At 39.0% G+C, this 12838-nt stretch overlaps 1 protein-coding gene across 2 annotated transcripts in view; it reads right to left on the bottom strand.

Moving 5' to 3' along the window:
• Positions 1–464: 464 nt before the first annotated feature.
• map3k5 (mitogen-activated protein kinase kinase kinase 5) overlaps positions 465–12838 on the bottom strand; it is a 107551-nt gene continuing 95177 nt past the window's right edge. For both annotated transcript variants that reach the window (XM_034699804.1, XM_034699806.1), the window contains exons 20-30: positions 10486–10663; positions 8583–8600; positions 7008–7185; positions 6589–6757; positions 6325–6510; positions 3899–4004; positions 3389–3632; positions 3181–3293; positions 2964–3085; positions 1903–1979; positions 465–1655 (exon numbers count right to left, since the gene is read on the bottom strand). In XM_034699804.1, coding sequence (XP_034555695.1) covers positions 1595–1655; positions 1903–1979; positions 2964–3085; positions 3181–3293; positions 3389–3632; positions 3899–4004; positions 6325–6510; positions 6589–6757; positions 7008–7185; positions 8583–8600; positions 10486–10663 — 1452 coding nt within the window. In that variant the 3' untranslated portion in view covers positions 465–1594. The remainder of the gene's footprint in view (positions 1656–1902; positions 1980–2963; positions 3086–3180; positions 3294–3388; positions 3633–3898; positions 4005–6324; positions 6511–6588; positions 6758–7007; positions 7186–8582; positions 8601–10485; positions 10664–12838) is intronic.

The following is a 12838-nucleotide window of genomic DNA, read 5'->3' as shown; positions in this document are numbered from 1 at the left end:
AGCTATCAAGAACAGGGCTACTCCTCTTTAATGAGGGATGGATAAAATATTTAAACAGTGCAGAAGTTTGTTGAACTCATAACAATTTGTCTAATGAACGCTACCGGTGTCACAGATCTACCTGTATACCTGTGGGTCTGTGTTTACCTGCTGTCAGAAACCATCTCATGCAGCGTCTTTTGGATCAAACCATCTACAGGGAGAGGAGTGGTGGATGTTTTTGAGGATTTGAATATAAAGCTCAAGTAGAGGACCGCTTGAAGAAGTTAAGGGACACTCATTTGATTCAACGTGAAATAGGGAGATTGTCTGGAGAAATAACAACTCGGCAGGTCTGTATATGATATATTTTGCTCATTGTGCACATAAAGAAATGCTGCGTTGCCAATTTAAAACTACGGTATTTCCAAACCATGTTAGAGAATTTTAATATGTTTGAAGAGCAATAAAACTCCAAAAATGTCTTTCACAGTTCAAGATGAAAATTTTTATTTGAACAATATGACACAAAAATCTTGTAGAATTTTAGATATGAAACAAACTGGACACCCTGCTCAGGTTTATCTTCCCCATTTCTGACATCATGTTTTAAAATAAAAAAGGTCAAGCCTCCTCTGTATGAATTTTTTTTTTTGCAATTTAGTTTTTTCATCACAACATAGTACATCTGATTGAATAATTTTATCTACACAAGCAAGATTAGCACAATTTTGTCAGTGTACAACAATAAAACAGATGATGTTATATCAATTACTAACTGAAAACATCTCATGATTTTTGACACTAGAAAATACAATACTTTACAATTCATTTTTCAAATGTGTTCATTATAGACTCGGTCCAATCCACATGGAGACATACTTCTAGATAACATTGTATTCTTTAAGTACATAAATGTCTTTCACGTATAATTCTGTATAACACAATATTTACAAAAATAATAAAATAAAATAAAATAAAAAAAGGATTAAAAAAAGGAAAATATGAAAAAATGATTTAAATAAGTCTCAGTATGGATTGCAAAATAACAGGGCATGCGCTGACATCCTTCAGACTACCATAACATTAAATTAAAAATACTTTTAAATAAAGTAGTGATAAGACAGCTAGAACTTAAAAAACAAACAGAGATGGATGATCTTGATGTAGTCTTTTGTATCTCAGGCTTATATTATAAAACGGTCAGTCTCCAGTTTTGTAAACGGTACATGTTGTAAAGACGAGCAAAAATTTTGACTGTTTTCAAGATTTCATCAATTAATTCTCACAAAAATGGTCACTCTGAGTTACACACCTGTAACAAAAAGCTCTGTAATGTCCGCAAAATGTAGCAAAACTAGTGGCACTTCTCAGAAATTGTTGCTTCCAGAGTAAATATTTTCTCCCATAGTCCTTTGCTCCAAAAGTATGAAAATACTCTGACGGGGAAAACAGCTCCTGTTTCATGTGGGTTGAAATCTGCTCTGTGCACTCTGCAAACACAGGTTCTTCTCCTAAAAGTCTGGCCCCGATAAATACTGAGGTAAAGAGGAGAACTCTGAGCCGTAAGGACAAGGGTCCAAGCTTCTCTGAGTGGTTGTCACCACATAAGGCCTCAGGTTGGCTTCTGCCTGTAGTCTGTGATGGCCTTCCATAGTTTACACAGGATCCCGCCTCTGGTGAGACAGAGAGGAGAGAATGTAACCTCACAGTGCAGTGAACATAATGACAACATGAAACGTTTCCTCTTCCTCTTCCTCTTCTGCCTTATGGACATCCAAATGATTATGCAAAACATTATCATTTGCTGCCACGGACAGATATGACAGTTCAGTTTTCATGCACAAACCTTAATTAAGAACAAAGAACAGATCTATAACCAATCATCTGTCATGAAAAGATACAGAAGAAAACTTTTACTACCTCAGTCTTAAACTCTTCAGATCGTCCCTGGTTACATCGTGGAGGATGTCGTTCAGTGTGTACTCCTCATTCAGTATCTAACGGGGACAAAAGAACATCAACTGGAGGAATAAAAACAGACTTCTGGACTTAAAGAAACTACACAGTTACAAGATATTTAAAAAAAAAAGATATTGTCTTTCGTTAGATCAGGTATGTCTAAAGTATGGCCCGGGGGCCAATTGCGGCCCAAGGTCCATTTATTTATGGCCCCAAGCTTCCATCTTAAATTGTATTATTTATAGCTCAGAAATTAATCCCATTCTGAATCATCTTTACATTAGCAGTTTCTTTCAAGCGCACAAACAAAACTAAAGTCAATCCAGAAAAGGTTTTCAAAGTCATGTTTTTATCATGATGTGAAAATATTCTTGATGAACACTAAAAGTGCAGAAGACATAAAAGAGGACACAAGACAAGATCAAAATTATGAAATCGTACAGAAAAGGCAAAATTTGATGCATAAAAAATGTTCAGAACGCAGGAAAATAATTATTTTGTTATAAATTGTTGTCTGCTGGTCAGAAAAGTCTTAAAAACAACATGAAAAATAAGTGTGATGAAATCAAGATCGTGATCCTGCTATAGGAAAATAATGATATAATATTTTTCCCACACTGCCTGACCCTGATGAAAAACATTTTCATCCAGAAGAAGATAACGTTTGCTAATGTTTACGTGGCTTGTGGAGAACTGAGGACTACCTAGTTACTGATTTATTGAGAAAAAAATGAAAACAATTGTTATTAAATAGAGATTTCATAAATAACTTTTATGATTCCTAAGTCTCAGTTGGAGCCACTGGCCCTGAGGTATTCTGACAACATCAAATGTGGCCCTCTTTGAAAAAAGTTTGGACACCACTGCATTTGATGGTTTCATTTAGACGTGAAGCCCCCTGTGACATTGTTTAAAAAATGTCATGAAATTGCAGGACCAAGAATAACAAACACCAGCTCTAAAGTGCTGCTGTATATGTGTGACATTTACCAGTTTACAGCAAAGTAAAATCAGGGTCTCACTTTGTCTATGGAGTCCTGGTCAGCACCGTAAAGACTCAACCAGCTGGTCAGGTCTGGGACTTCACGTCTCTCTGCTGGTTGATTCATCTGTCCTTCAGGATCATCCGACGATGTAGAAACATCTGTGCAGAATTTGACACAACATTTAGTAACAGTAACAGGGACTGTGCTATGGAAGTGCACACAGTGAAAAGATAAATAGGAGTAAAGTCTCGACCTGCTGGCTCAGATCTCAGCCTCAGTAGTTTGATCTCCTGCTCTCTCTCATCCAGGACTTGCTGTAGGATGGCCTGATACTCTCTCTCCCTCTCCAGCAGCTGCTCCAGCAGCCTGGGGTTGAAACAACACACAACAGGAGGGTTTATTTCTTAAAGCTGCTGAACTTCAACTTATATCACTGTCAATATCCAAGAGTTTGAGGCTACCTGTTGGTCTCCAGCTTCATCCTGCCTAGCTCCATGCTCACAGATCGCTGTGCATTGTGGGACTCATGTGAGACGGTGGAGCTCAGCGTGCTGACTCCTGACGTGGCCACGGTGTCGTCGTGAGCGGCGACCGGAGGCTGTCGGCTCTGATGGGTGGAGTTTCTCACCGGTTCATTGTCATCGTCCACGTCCTCCTGCTCGGCTGGGTCACTTTCTGAGGCCAGACTGAAGTGAGGCCTCAGCTCTGAACACACAAAGCACCAATTCAGGGATGCAATGGATGAAACACAGAAACATGCTTAATCCACGGACTATTCTCAATCAATGCATTTAGGTCTTTTGTTGTCATCCCTGAAATTATCTGACTTTTAAACATTTATCTTCTAGGAAAAAGCTGGGATGACTGTAGCTTCCAGTGTGAACCCCTCATGTTATCGTAGTCTGTGCGACTCTTAGCGATCAGTGATAACTAAATTATAGAAGTTTGGCTCCAGACTGTATTGACGTTACCTGGCACCAGGATGGTGATGGCTGTCTGCACTGCTTTTCGGATGATGGTGTCCAGAGCGAACATCCAGTGAGGCTTGATGTTGTGGTTTCGCAGCACTTTGTTCACCTGCACACATGAGATGTTAAATAGTTAGAAGCACACTCTTAATTTATTTTTTTATACTGGATTCATGTCCCATTCTAAACACGTTTTTACTATAATATTTGATATATTTTTATAATTAATTTCTCAATGTCTGCTTTTACACTTTCATAGTTTGCACTCCTTTATTTCCTGCTTTTAATTTTTTTGCCAATATGCAACTTCACCTGTATTTTTTATCACCTTCCTACAGCCTGCTGCATCTAAAGAACTCCACAAATGGACCCTTTAATAATAATAATAATAATAATAATAATAATAATAATAATAATAATAATAATAATAATATTTATATAGCGCTTTCAACAGGCAGTCAAAGTGCTTTACAAAGCTTAAAAACAAATAACAAACAGAGACACAACACACCATAAGAAATATCAGCAGTAAACAACAGTAAACAGGTGGGTCTTCAGCTTTGCTTTAAATACGTCAATGGAACATGCTAACCTAATGTTGACAGGGAGACTGTTCCATAAAGTGGGTGCACGGAATGAAAAGGGCCTGCTCACCAATGGTCTTTTTTCGGACCTTAGGGACATTTAAAAGGCCAGTCCCCTGAGAGCGAAGTGCACGAGCAGGCACATACACTGCAAAAACTCAAAATCTTACCAAGTGAAATAGTCTCATTTTTAGTCAAAATGTCTTATCCCACTTTATTTAAGATAAATTAACTTAAAAAGTAACATTTGAGCAAGATAGATGGACTTGTTATAAGACAATGCTACCTGGGAATCTATCAGAAAACAGCTCCATTGATAAAAGAAAGAAAAAAAGAAAGAAAGAGAGGTTGTTTTTTTAAGGGTGGGTTACAGTTTTCAGGCACTGTTTCTTCTAAATCAGATAAAAATATACATCCTCAAACTACATGCACACAATGACACACCTTCTTTTGAGCTTAGCTGGCTTATCTTAAAAAACTATGAGAAGACATTATATCTCAAAATGCTCAAATTAAACTTTGTAATCTTATTTCAAGTACAAGATGGTCTTAAACCTAGAGAAGTCCCACTATAATACAACTCAAATTAAGGTGAATATATCTCAAATGAAGAACTTGACATGAAATTTATTTGTGCAGAAATCTTTTTTTGAGTGAAAAAATACGAATTGTTAGCAATCCTGTCTTATTCTGAGACACTAAGCTTTAAAATACTGGTGAAATATTACTTAAAATAAGTTTTCCCTGCTAATTTTAAGATCACAGTTTTCTAAATATCACTTCTTATTTTAAGAAATCTTACCAAGCAAATTTTCACTTGTTCTATTGGCAGATTTCTTTTGCCTATTTCAAGGTAAAAGTACCTTGAGATACGTTTTTCTTTCTTGTTTTTGGAGGGACATTTTTTCCAGTGTATGGATCCACCAGGTCGGTGAGATAAGAGGGTGCAGAGCCATTTACAATTTTAAAGGTCAACAGCAACACTTTAAAATCTGCTCTGGCATAAACAGGCAACCAGTGAAGAGAGAAGAGCACTGGTGTTATGTGCTCATACCTGTTTGACCCGGTTAGAAGGCAAGTAGCTGCATTCGGCATCATCTGCAGACCTCGCAAACTCTTCTTGGGCAGACCCGACAAAAGAACATTGTAATAGTCCAACCTTGATGTAACACCTTTTGCTACAGATACTTCAGTCTCAGTTCTTCTTCTTCTTAATGAACACACTAGAGAGTCATTGATGAAGAATCTCAGTTGCATTGCTCCCCCTTTACTTAAAGTCATTTACACTGATGACCAGCAGGGGGCATCAGAGCTTCATCTTCCTGCAGGATTACGCAACAGCCTCACCAAACATGAAAACAACCAATTGCTCTGGAGTCATTTTATCTGCAAAACTTCATTCTTAGAGAATAGAGCAGGTATATTTCATTTTTACCAGCCGTGCATGAACTCCTCAACAGATTTTCCCTTTCATCGCCTCACTCAAAGGTTAAATATGCTTCTCAGTCATCTGTGCGATCTCTGTGCAGGCAGAGCAGCAACATGGCAGCTTGCTGCTGTCTGCAGCTCATGTAAAATGACAACAATTATACTGAAGTGTTCAGAGCACTTGGTTTATGCAGAGTGTGAGGAGCTGCTCTGCCTACAGATAAAGATGGATAGAAGGCAGAGAATCACATGGAGGAGAAAAGGAGCAACATGTGAGGAGAATCTCGGCATCAGATAAAACCTTGAAGTGACAGCTTGGGTTTTGTAACTGCTGTTGTTTGAGATTGCCTCAGCTTCTTCTTCCTCCTTCTCTCCATCTGATTCTACACTGTCATTGTTCTACTGTTTCATACTCACAGCATCCTGGAAGCCGAACAGCACGACCTGCAGCTGGCTGATGGCGGTACTATCAAAGTCCAGCTCCAGCTTGAGCTGAGACAGAGTGTTGGCGATGATTTTCCGGTCTGCCATGCGAACAAAGTCGCCCAGACTGACCACCAGGGTGGAGATATGCTGAGACTTCAGCTTCATCTCCTCAGAGCCCTGGAGAGGGAACAGCCACGGTAAGATAGGAATAAAGGTCAAACTCAATCCTTTGTATGGTTAATTAATATCACCCACCTGCGTTATTGCCTCCATCAGGTTGTTCACCACCTTGTCCCGGTCCTCAGTCAGGATGCGATGTAAGGTAGCTCGTCTCTCACTGTCCTTTCGAAGCATGAAGAAACCTGAATCCTTCTCATCCGGAGATGGAGGGGCGCTGTGGTCCTCAAAGTTCTCCACCGGGATGCTGAGAAGAGAAGAAAAAACAATCTTACTGACATTCGTTTTAACTTTTGGACTTTTCACAAATGTTCTGCAGCTTCATGATGTGCATGAGAAGCTACAATGTTTAGTGATTTCCTTTGCTTTAACGACTGTGTAGCCAATGTGCCTGGTTATGTCATGTCATTATTAGCTGATGTAAAGTGACAGCCTTTTAATAAAAGACCACCTTGACCCTGGGACAAATAAACCTGTCTGGGTCCCACTTATTCTACCTGAGAAAGAGTGAGCGTGGCCCCTTGACATCCCTCTCGCTGTAGCACTTGACGCTGGGTTTGAAGATGAAGGGGTTGGTGTTGAGATCATTGTCTGGGGAGACGGAGCCATACTCGCTGCTGCTGCTGGTGTCTTCCACCACCACCGGCACCGGCAGAGAGATACTGCGCAGATACTCTGAAGGACACAAAATTAAATCTTTTACTTCTGCCTGTTGCATCAATTATGTGCTACCAGGCTAATGTTTATCTCTATAGTACAGAGGAAGAGCAGTCAGGATGTAGGGGTTGTTTTTCTATTACAAAAGGATATTAGTGAAAGTGCTGATCGAAAATTGTCTTCCTTTTCAGAAAGCAGAATCAGATAATTCTCCATCCTCATGTGTAGAGACAGAGGAGCTTTATCTGATGTGTCTGGCAGCAAATTATAGTCATTGTGTATAAATTATGAAAGAGATTAGGGAGACATTCAGAAAGAAGTCATGTTGTGCAATGTCTATTTTGAGTACTCGGAAAGGGCAAAGTCGTGCAAGTGAGACCAGTGAAAAAAAAGGAAAACCTGAAACCTGTTCACTCTTCGGCTGATGTTCAGGACTCTGATACAGAGATTAGCTGTGAGTGTGTCAGGAGGAAGAAGAAAGAGATGAAGAAAAGAAGAAGAAGAAAAACTCAAGGAAGGAAGAAATTAGAAAAAAAATTAGGGTAATGAAAAGAAAGGAAAAAAAGAATAAAAATAATGAACAGGAGTAAGGAGAGGGAAGAAAAGCAGGACAAAGCAGAAGAAAGAATAATATGAGACGGAAAAAGAGGAGAAAGAAATGGAAAGAGAAGAAGAAAAAGAAAAAGAGGAGAAGAAATGGAATAATAAGAAGAAGAAAAAGAAAAGAAGAAAGCACAGGAATAAAAGGAAAAGGAGGAAGAATCATTGATGGAGTAAAAATTGACAAAGTAGAGAAAAAAGGAGGAATATGAAATCAAAATGGAAACAGATGATAAAGAAAAAAAAGGAAAAATTGAAAAATAATGAACAGGAGAAAGGAGAAAGAAAAAAAAGGGGACAAAGCAGAAGAAAGAAAAATATGAGAAGGAAAAAGAGGCAGAAGAAATGGAAAGAGAAGAAGAAAAAGAAAAAGAGGAGAAGAAATGGAATAATAAGAAGAAGAAAAAGAAAAGAAGAAAGGAAAGGAATAAGAGTAAAGGAGGACGAATCATTGATGGAGTAAATTGACAAAGTAGAGAAAAAAGGAGGAATATGAAACAGGGTAAAAGGAAAAAACAAATAAAGTAAAAATTGAAAATTGATGAAAATTAAAGGAAAAAGAAAAAGAAAATACAAAAAGATAAACCTAATAGGATAAAGATGATGAGGACGAAGAAGACTATGAAAAAGAAAAACATAAAAAGAAAAATAGAAGAAGATAACGAGAAAAGAAAATGAAAATAAGTAAAAGCGAAAGAGAAAGAAGAAGAAACTAGAAGAAGAACAACTAGGAGAACAAAAAGAGGAAGAAAAAAGATAAAGGAAGGAAGAGAAGAAGGAGGAGGGGAAGAAGAAAAGAAGATGAAGTAACTCACCGGTCCCTGGTGACAGAGCTGTGGAGAGAAAAACAAGAAATGTGTGTCAGAGTTTAACAACAAACAAAACAACATGAATCCACAGAAGAGATGCAGAATAACATTTCTAAGAAGAAAAGCTCTCAAGCTTTATTTCTGTTTGTCTGTTCTGGTGCCAGACCACATGACAGTTTCACTTCTTCAGGCTCACTGAGAGTTTAAATAAAGCTGAAGTCTGGACAAAGAGGATGAAAAGTGTTTTCAGGGTGCATGATGTTGTTCTACAGTGAGCTGGTACAGCAGGTGATATTGTTCAGGAACACTGAAGGAGACTTAAAACAAATGTTGACTTTTCTAATGACTCAAGTTTACGCCATCAGCTCTGTTGTGATGTGGACATTATAACCTTTTTAAAGTGGTTACAGGGCTGATTACCAGAGCTAAGCTTGTGTTTGCCAAAACTGGAACAACATAATCTTTTAATACTTTGCATCCTGTATCGTTCTGTTGATATTTGGTTTTCTTTGTACTCTCTTTTGTATTTGTTGTTGATTCTGACGTGTTTTAAAGGTCCATCTAAAGGGAGAGGCTTTGGAAATTGGCTGGGTCCATAAATTAAGTAGTGATTAACATCTACGTATATACTTGCTTCCTACTTGTATCTGTTCAAATAAACACTGAATGAACATTTGTGCATCTGTTATGTTTTTAAAGATCCGTCAAAAATGAATCTAGAAAGTTCCTAGCTTCTATTTCAAACATTTTTTAATCAATTCTATTAATTAATTAAACTAACCCAAACACTACTTAAAAAACAAAAAGTTTAAATTTGGTCGTCACTGATGGCAAACAAAGGCTGAAAATTGCAACTGTTCCTGTTGAGCTCCAGTGTGAACTTTATCATTATCTCTCGCCTGGATTACTGTAATTCCCTGTACACATGTCTTAGTCAAAAATCAATCCATCCTCTTCAAACAGTTCAAAATGCAGCAGCTCGTCTTTTAACAGGAACTAAAAAATGTGCCCACATCCCCCCCATTTTAGTTTATCTACACTGGCTGCCTGTTGATTTTAGGATTGATTTCTTGATTTCTTGATTGATTCTTTTATTGACTTTTAAAGCACTACATGGACTTGCCCCTCTCTATATCTCTGAGCTTTTATCCCCCTACAAACCTAGTCACAGTCTGAGATCCTCTGGCAGTGCTCTGCTAGCTGTTCCAAGGACCTAACTGAAAACCAAAGGGGACAGGGCGTTTTCAGTCAGGGCTCCTACACTCTGGAACAGCCTGCCAGAGGAGATCAGACTTGCAGAGTCAGTCCCGTGTTTTATGTCATTACTCAAGACACATTTTTACAGGAAAGCTTTTATTGTGTGATTTTATTTAATTTTAGCTCTGATTTTAAGGGTCTGTTTTGTAAGTTTGTATGTTTTTAAGCTTTTATTTCATTTTATTTTTAATCGCTTCATTTTACTTTGCACTTCTTGTTTTTATTGCCCCCTGTAAAGCACTTTGTTACTTGACTGACACTGAGCAATTTTAAACAGCAAGCATTTTTTTTATTTTATTTTTTTGAATAATTGTTTTGGCTTTTTCGCCTTTATTGGATAGGACAGCTGAAGAGAGACAGGAAAGGTGGGGAGTAGAGAGTGGGGGAAGACATGCAGTAAATGTTCAACCGGCCAGGAGTCGAACCGGTGACCTCTACGACGAGGACTGTAGCCTCTATATGTGGGACGCTTAGACCGTTAGGCCACCAGCGCCCAAACCGCAGGTTATTTCTTATTTGTACTTCAAATGGGCCCCACAGGACCCAGCGTCTACTTTATGTGAGCTAATGCGTATCTAAATACAGAAAAGAGTTAAGGAAACATCAAAAAGTCTGCAGGGCTGACTTGTATTAATGCAACCACACAACCCACCTGTGAAGCTACTCTTGCTCTTCTTCTTGCGGCTCGTTACGGTGAGGAACTCGTCAGTGAGCAGGTCGAAGGCTGTGGCGCGCTTGTCCGGGTCTGGCTCAAAGCAGCGCAGGATGAAAGCTTTGGCCTCCAGAGACATGGACTCTGGGATCTCTGGGTGGATCTTAAACATGCCCACCTGCAGAGAAGGACATCGATTCACTTTCACTTACTCAACTTTGAGTAAGAATCTGAGTGCAGTTGAAAATCACAATAGTGTGTTTAGGGAGCAGGAGTCAACTTTAGTGCATCATGAGTGTTTACCAAGTGCACTTTGACGGTGTGCTGCAGGCCCGGCTGTAGCTCAGGGGGGCACTTGAGAGGAATTATGCTCAAAGTTCAAGACTCTCCTGACAAAGGAGGCCAGAGATTCCTGTCACTGCTGTTGAGGAATGTTGACTTAAGATTAGCTTGGCGATGCCCCTCCCTTGAGACATTCCTCAAGGATGAGTGAAGAATCTATGAGGACTGTTTTACTTGGAAAGACAGTTCTTGACACAAAGTGCAGCCACAACACGTTGGAGATTAAGATGATGTGATTGTACTTGCAGTTGCATGAATTCTGTGATCTTAGTAAAAAGAGAGGCGATGGCTGAATCTGATTCCATGTTCTGTTTACCAGAGCGTCTTTTCAGCACAGTGACGTCCTCCTACTTGTTTAAATTCACAGCCTTTTAATGCAGCTACATCTTATGGAAAATTCCATGATTCAAAGCTTTGACAGGAGCGCTGTAACGCTTCCCAGACAGCCCTTAAACATCTTTACTGTCTTTAATTGGCTGCACGTGGCTTAGAACGATATTTCATTCTTCACATTTCCATGCAAAGCAAACACACAGTGTGAGTGGTGTGAGAAAGGATTTCAAATAAAGATGTGCACACAGAGAAACTGGAAAAAGAGGGCATGTGGGAGTCTCTGTTGGTTTGTCTCAGTGAGCTACGCATGTTTGTTTGTGTTCAAACAAATGCTCGTGCATGGATGTTATTTGGAGTTTCGACTGGGCTCAATCAGCACGCAGGTGGTGACACAAAGCAGGTGCAGAACAGCTGATTCACTGGTTTTGTTTACATAAAAAGGGGACTGATACGGCAAGACGTCAGACCTGCTTGTTATTTAGTTTGATTGTGTTGGAGAAAGAGCGTTTTGTCAAAGCATAGAGAACACTAAATAATACATAAAGAGGAGCAGAGAGATTTATACGACACACTGCATCATCTTGAGTTCATGCACACTATTTCTACATTATGTTAAATATTCCAGTCCGCTGTAGGGGAGAACGGGGTTGGATGTCACACGGGTTGGTTGGCACACTCCTTATATCTCGCCACCAGAGGGCGCTGTCTCTCAAATTGGGGTATGGACATTTCCAGAATTAGGATCAGAGCTCACCTACATAGTCTTCTCTAGAGTAAGACAGCTGAACAAGACAGCTGAACTTGAGGTGAGAGGACTTTTAGTGTTTTTCATGTCAAATTGTAAATATTCAGCTCCTCAGTATTTTTCTTCTAGGCTTTTAAACGATGAGTTTATACCAAAACAAGTGTTACCCTTACAAAGTGTGAGGGGAAAGCTATAGTTTAGATTTTTATTAGCTAGCTAACTATTTGTTTGATGGTTGTTAGCCTTGATGCTAGCAAAAAATTCCAGTAGGCTGACCTAAAGATGTGTTTCCTGTTCATGTTCCTTACTCGTTTTATGTTAAAATGCATTAAGTTATGTAGGCCTATCACTTGTCAGTGCAATTAAACTTTCAAATTTAGTTCTGCCTTCTTGCCTTTTTAAAAAAGATTTTTCCCATTGAAATACCATTGTGACAACCAACCCCATAGTGTGTGACAACCATCCCTGTGATGGGGTTGGTTGTCACAATGTGTCAGAGTGTCTTTGATGGATAATTGCCTCTTTGTTACAATGAGTTGGAAAATGAGAGGGAGACACATTTCAAGCCAACACCTTAAGCTTCAATTTAATGTAGGAATGGCTATTGAAAGATGTTTTGATGATGAGCAATCATAAAAACAGTAAAAAGTGTGACAACCAACCCTGTTCTCCCCTACATTGCTGCACACATACAATCTCTCAAGTGAAAAATATAAACAACAGTCATATTTAATCAGGGCTTCAAAATCATCCTACAGAGGCTCCACTGCAGGAAAACCATGCCAACTTATTCCCACATGTTTGACCTGCTACAAGTTACTGCATGGGTACATAGTTCAGCTTATGTTTGCTGTACAGAGGTGTTATGATGTAATTAATGAGTCATTAGTCATACAGCTCTGGCCTTGAGGACCATGATTGGTTGGATTGTTG

This window comes from Notolabrus celidotus, chromosome 13 (assembly GCF_009762535.1).
Source record: "Notolabrus celidotus isolate fNotCel1 chromosome 13, fNotCel1.pri, whole genome shotgun sequence".
Lineage (NCBI taxonomy): Eukaryota > Metazoa > Chordata > Actinopteri > Labriformes > Labridae > Notolabrus > Notolabrus celidotus.
The sequence above is the reverse complement of the archived record's forward strand: the minus strand, read 5'-3'. Positions and strand labels throughout refer to the sequence as shown.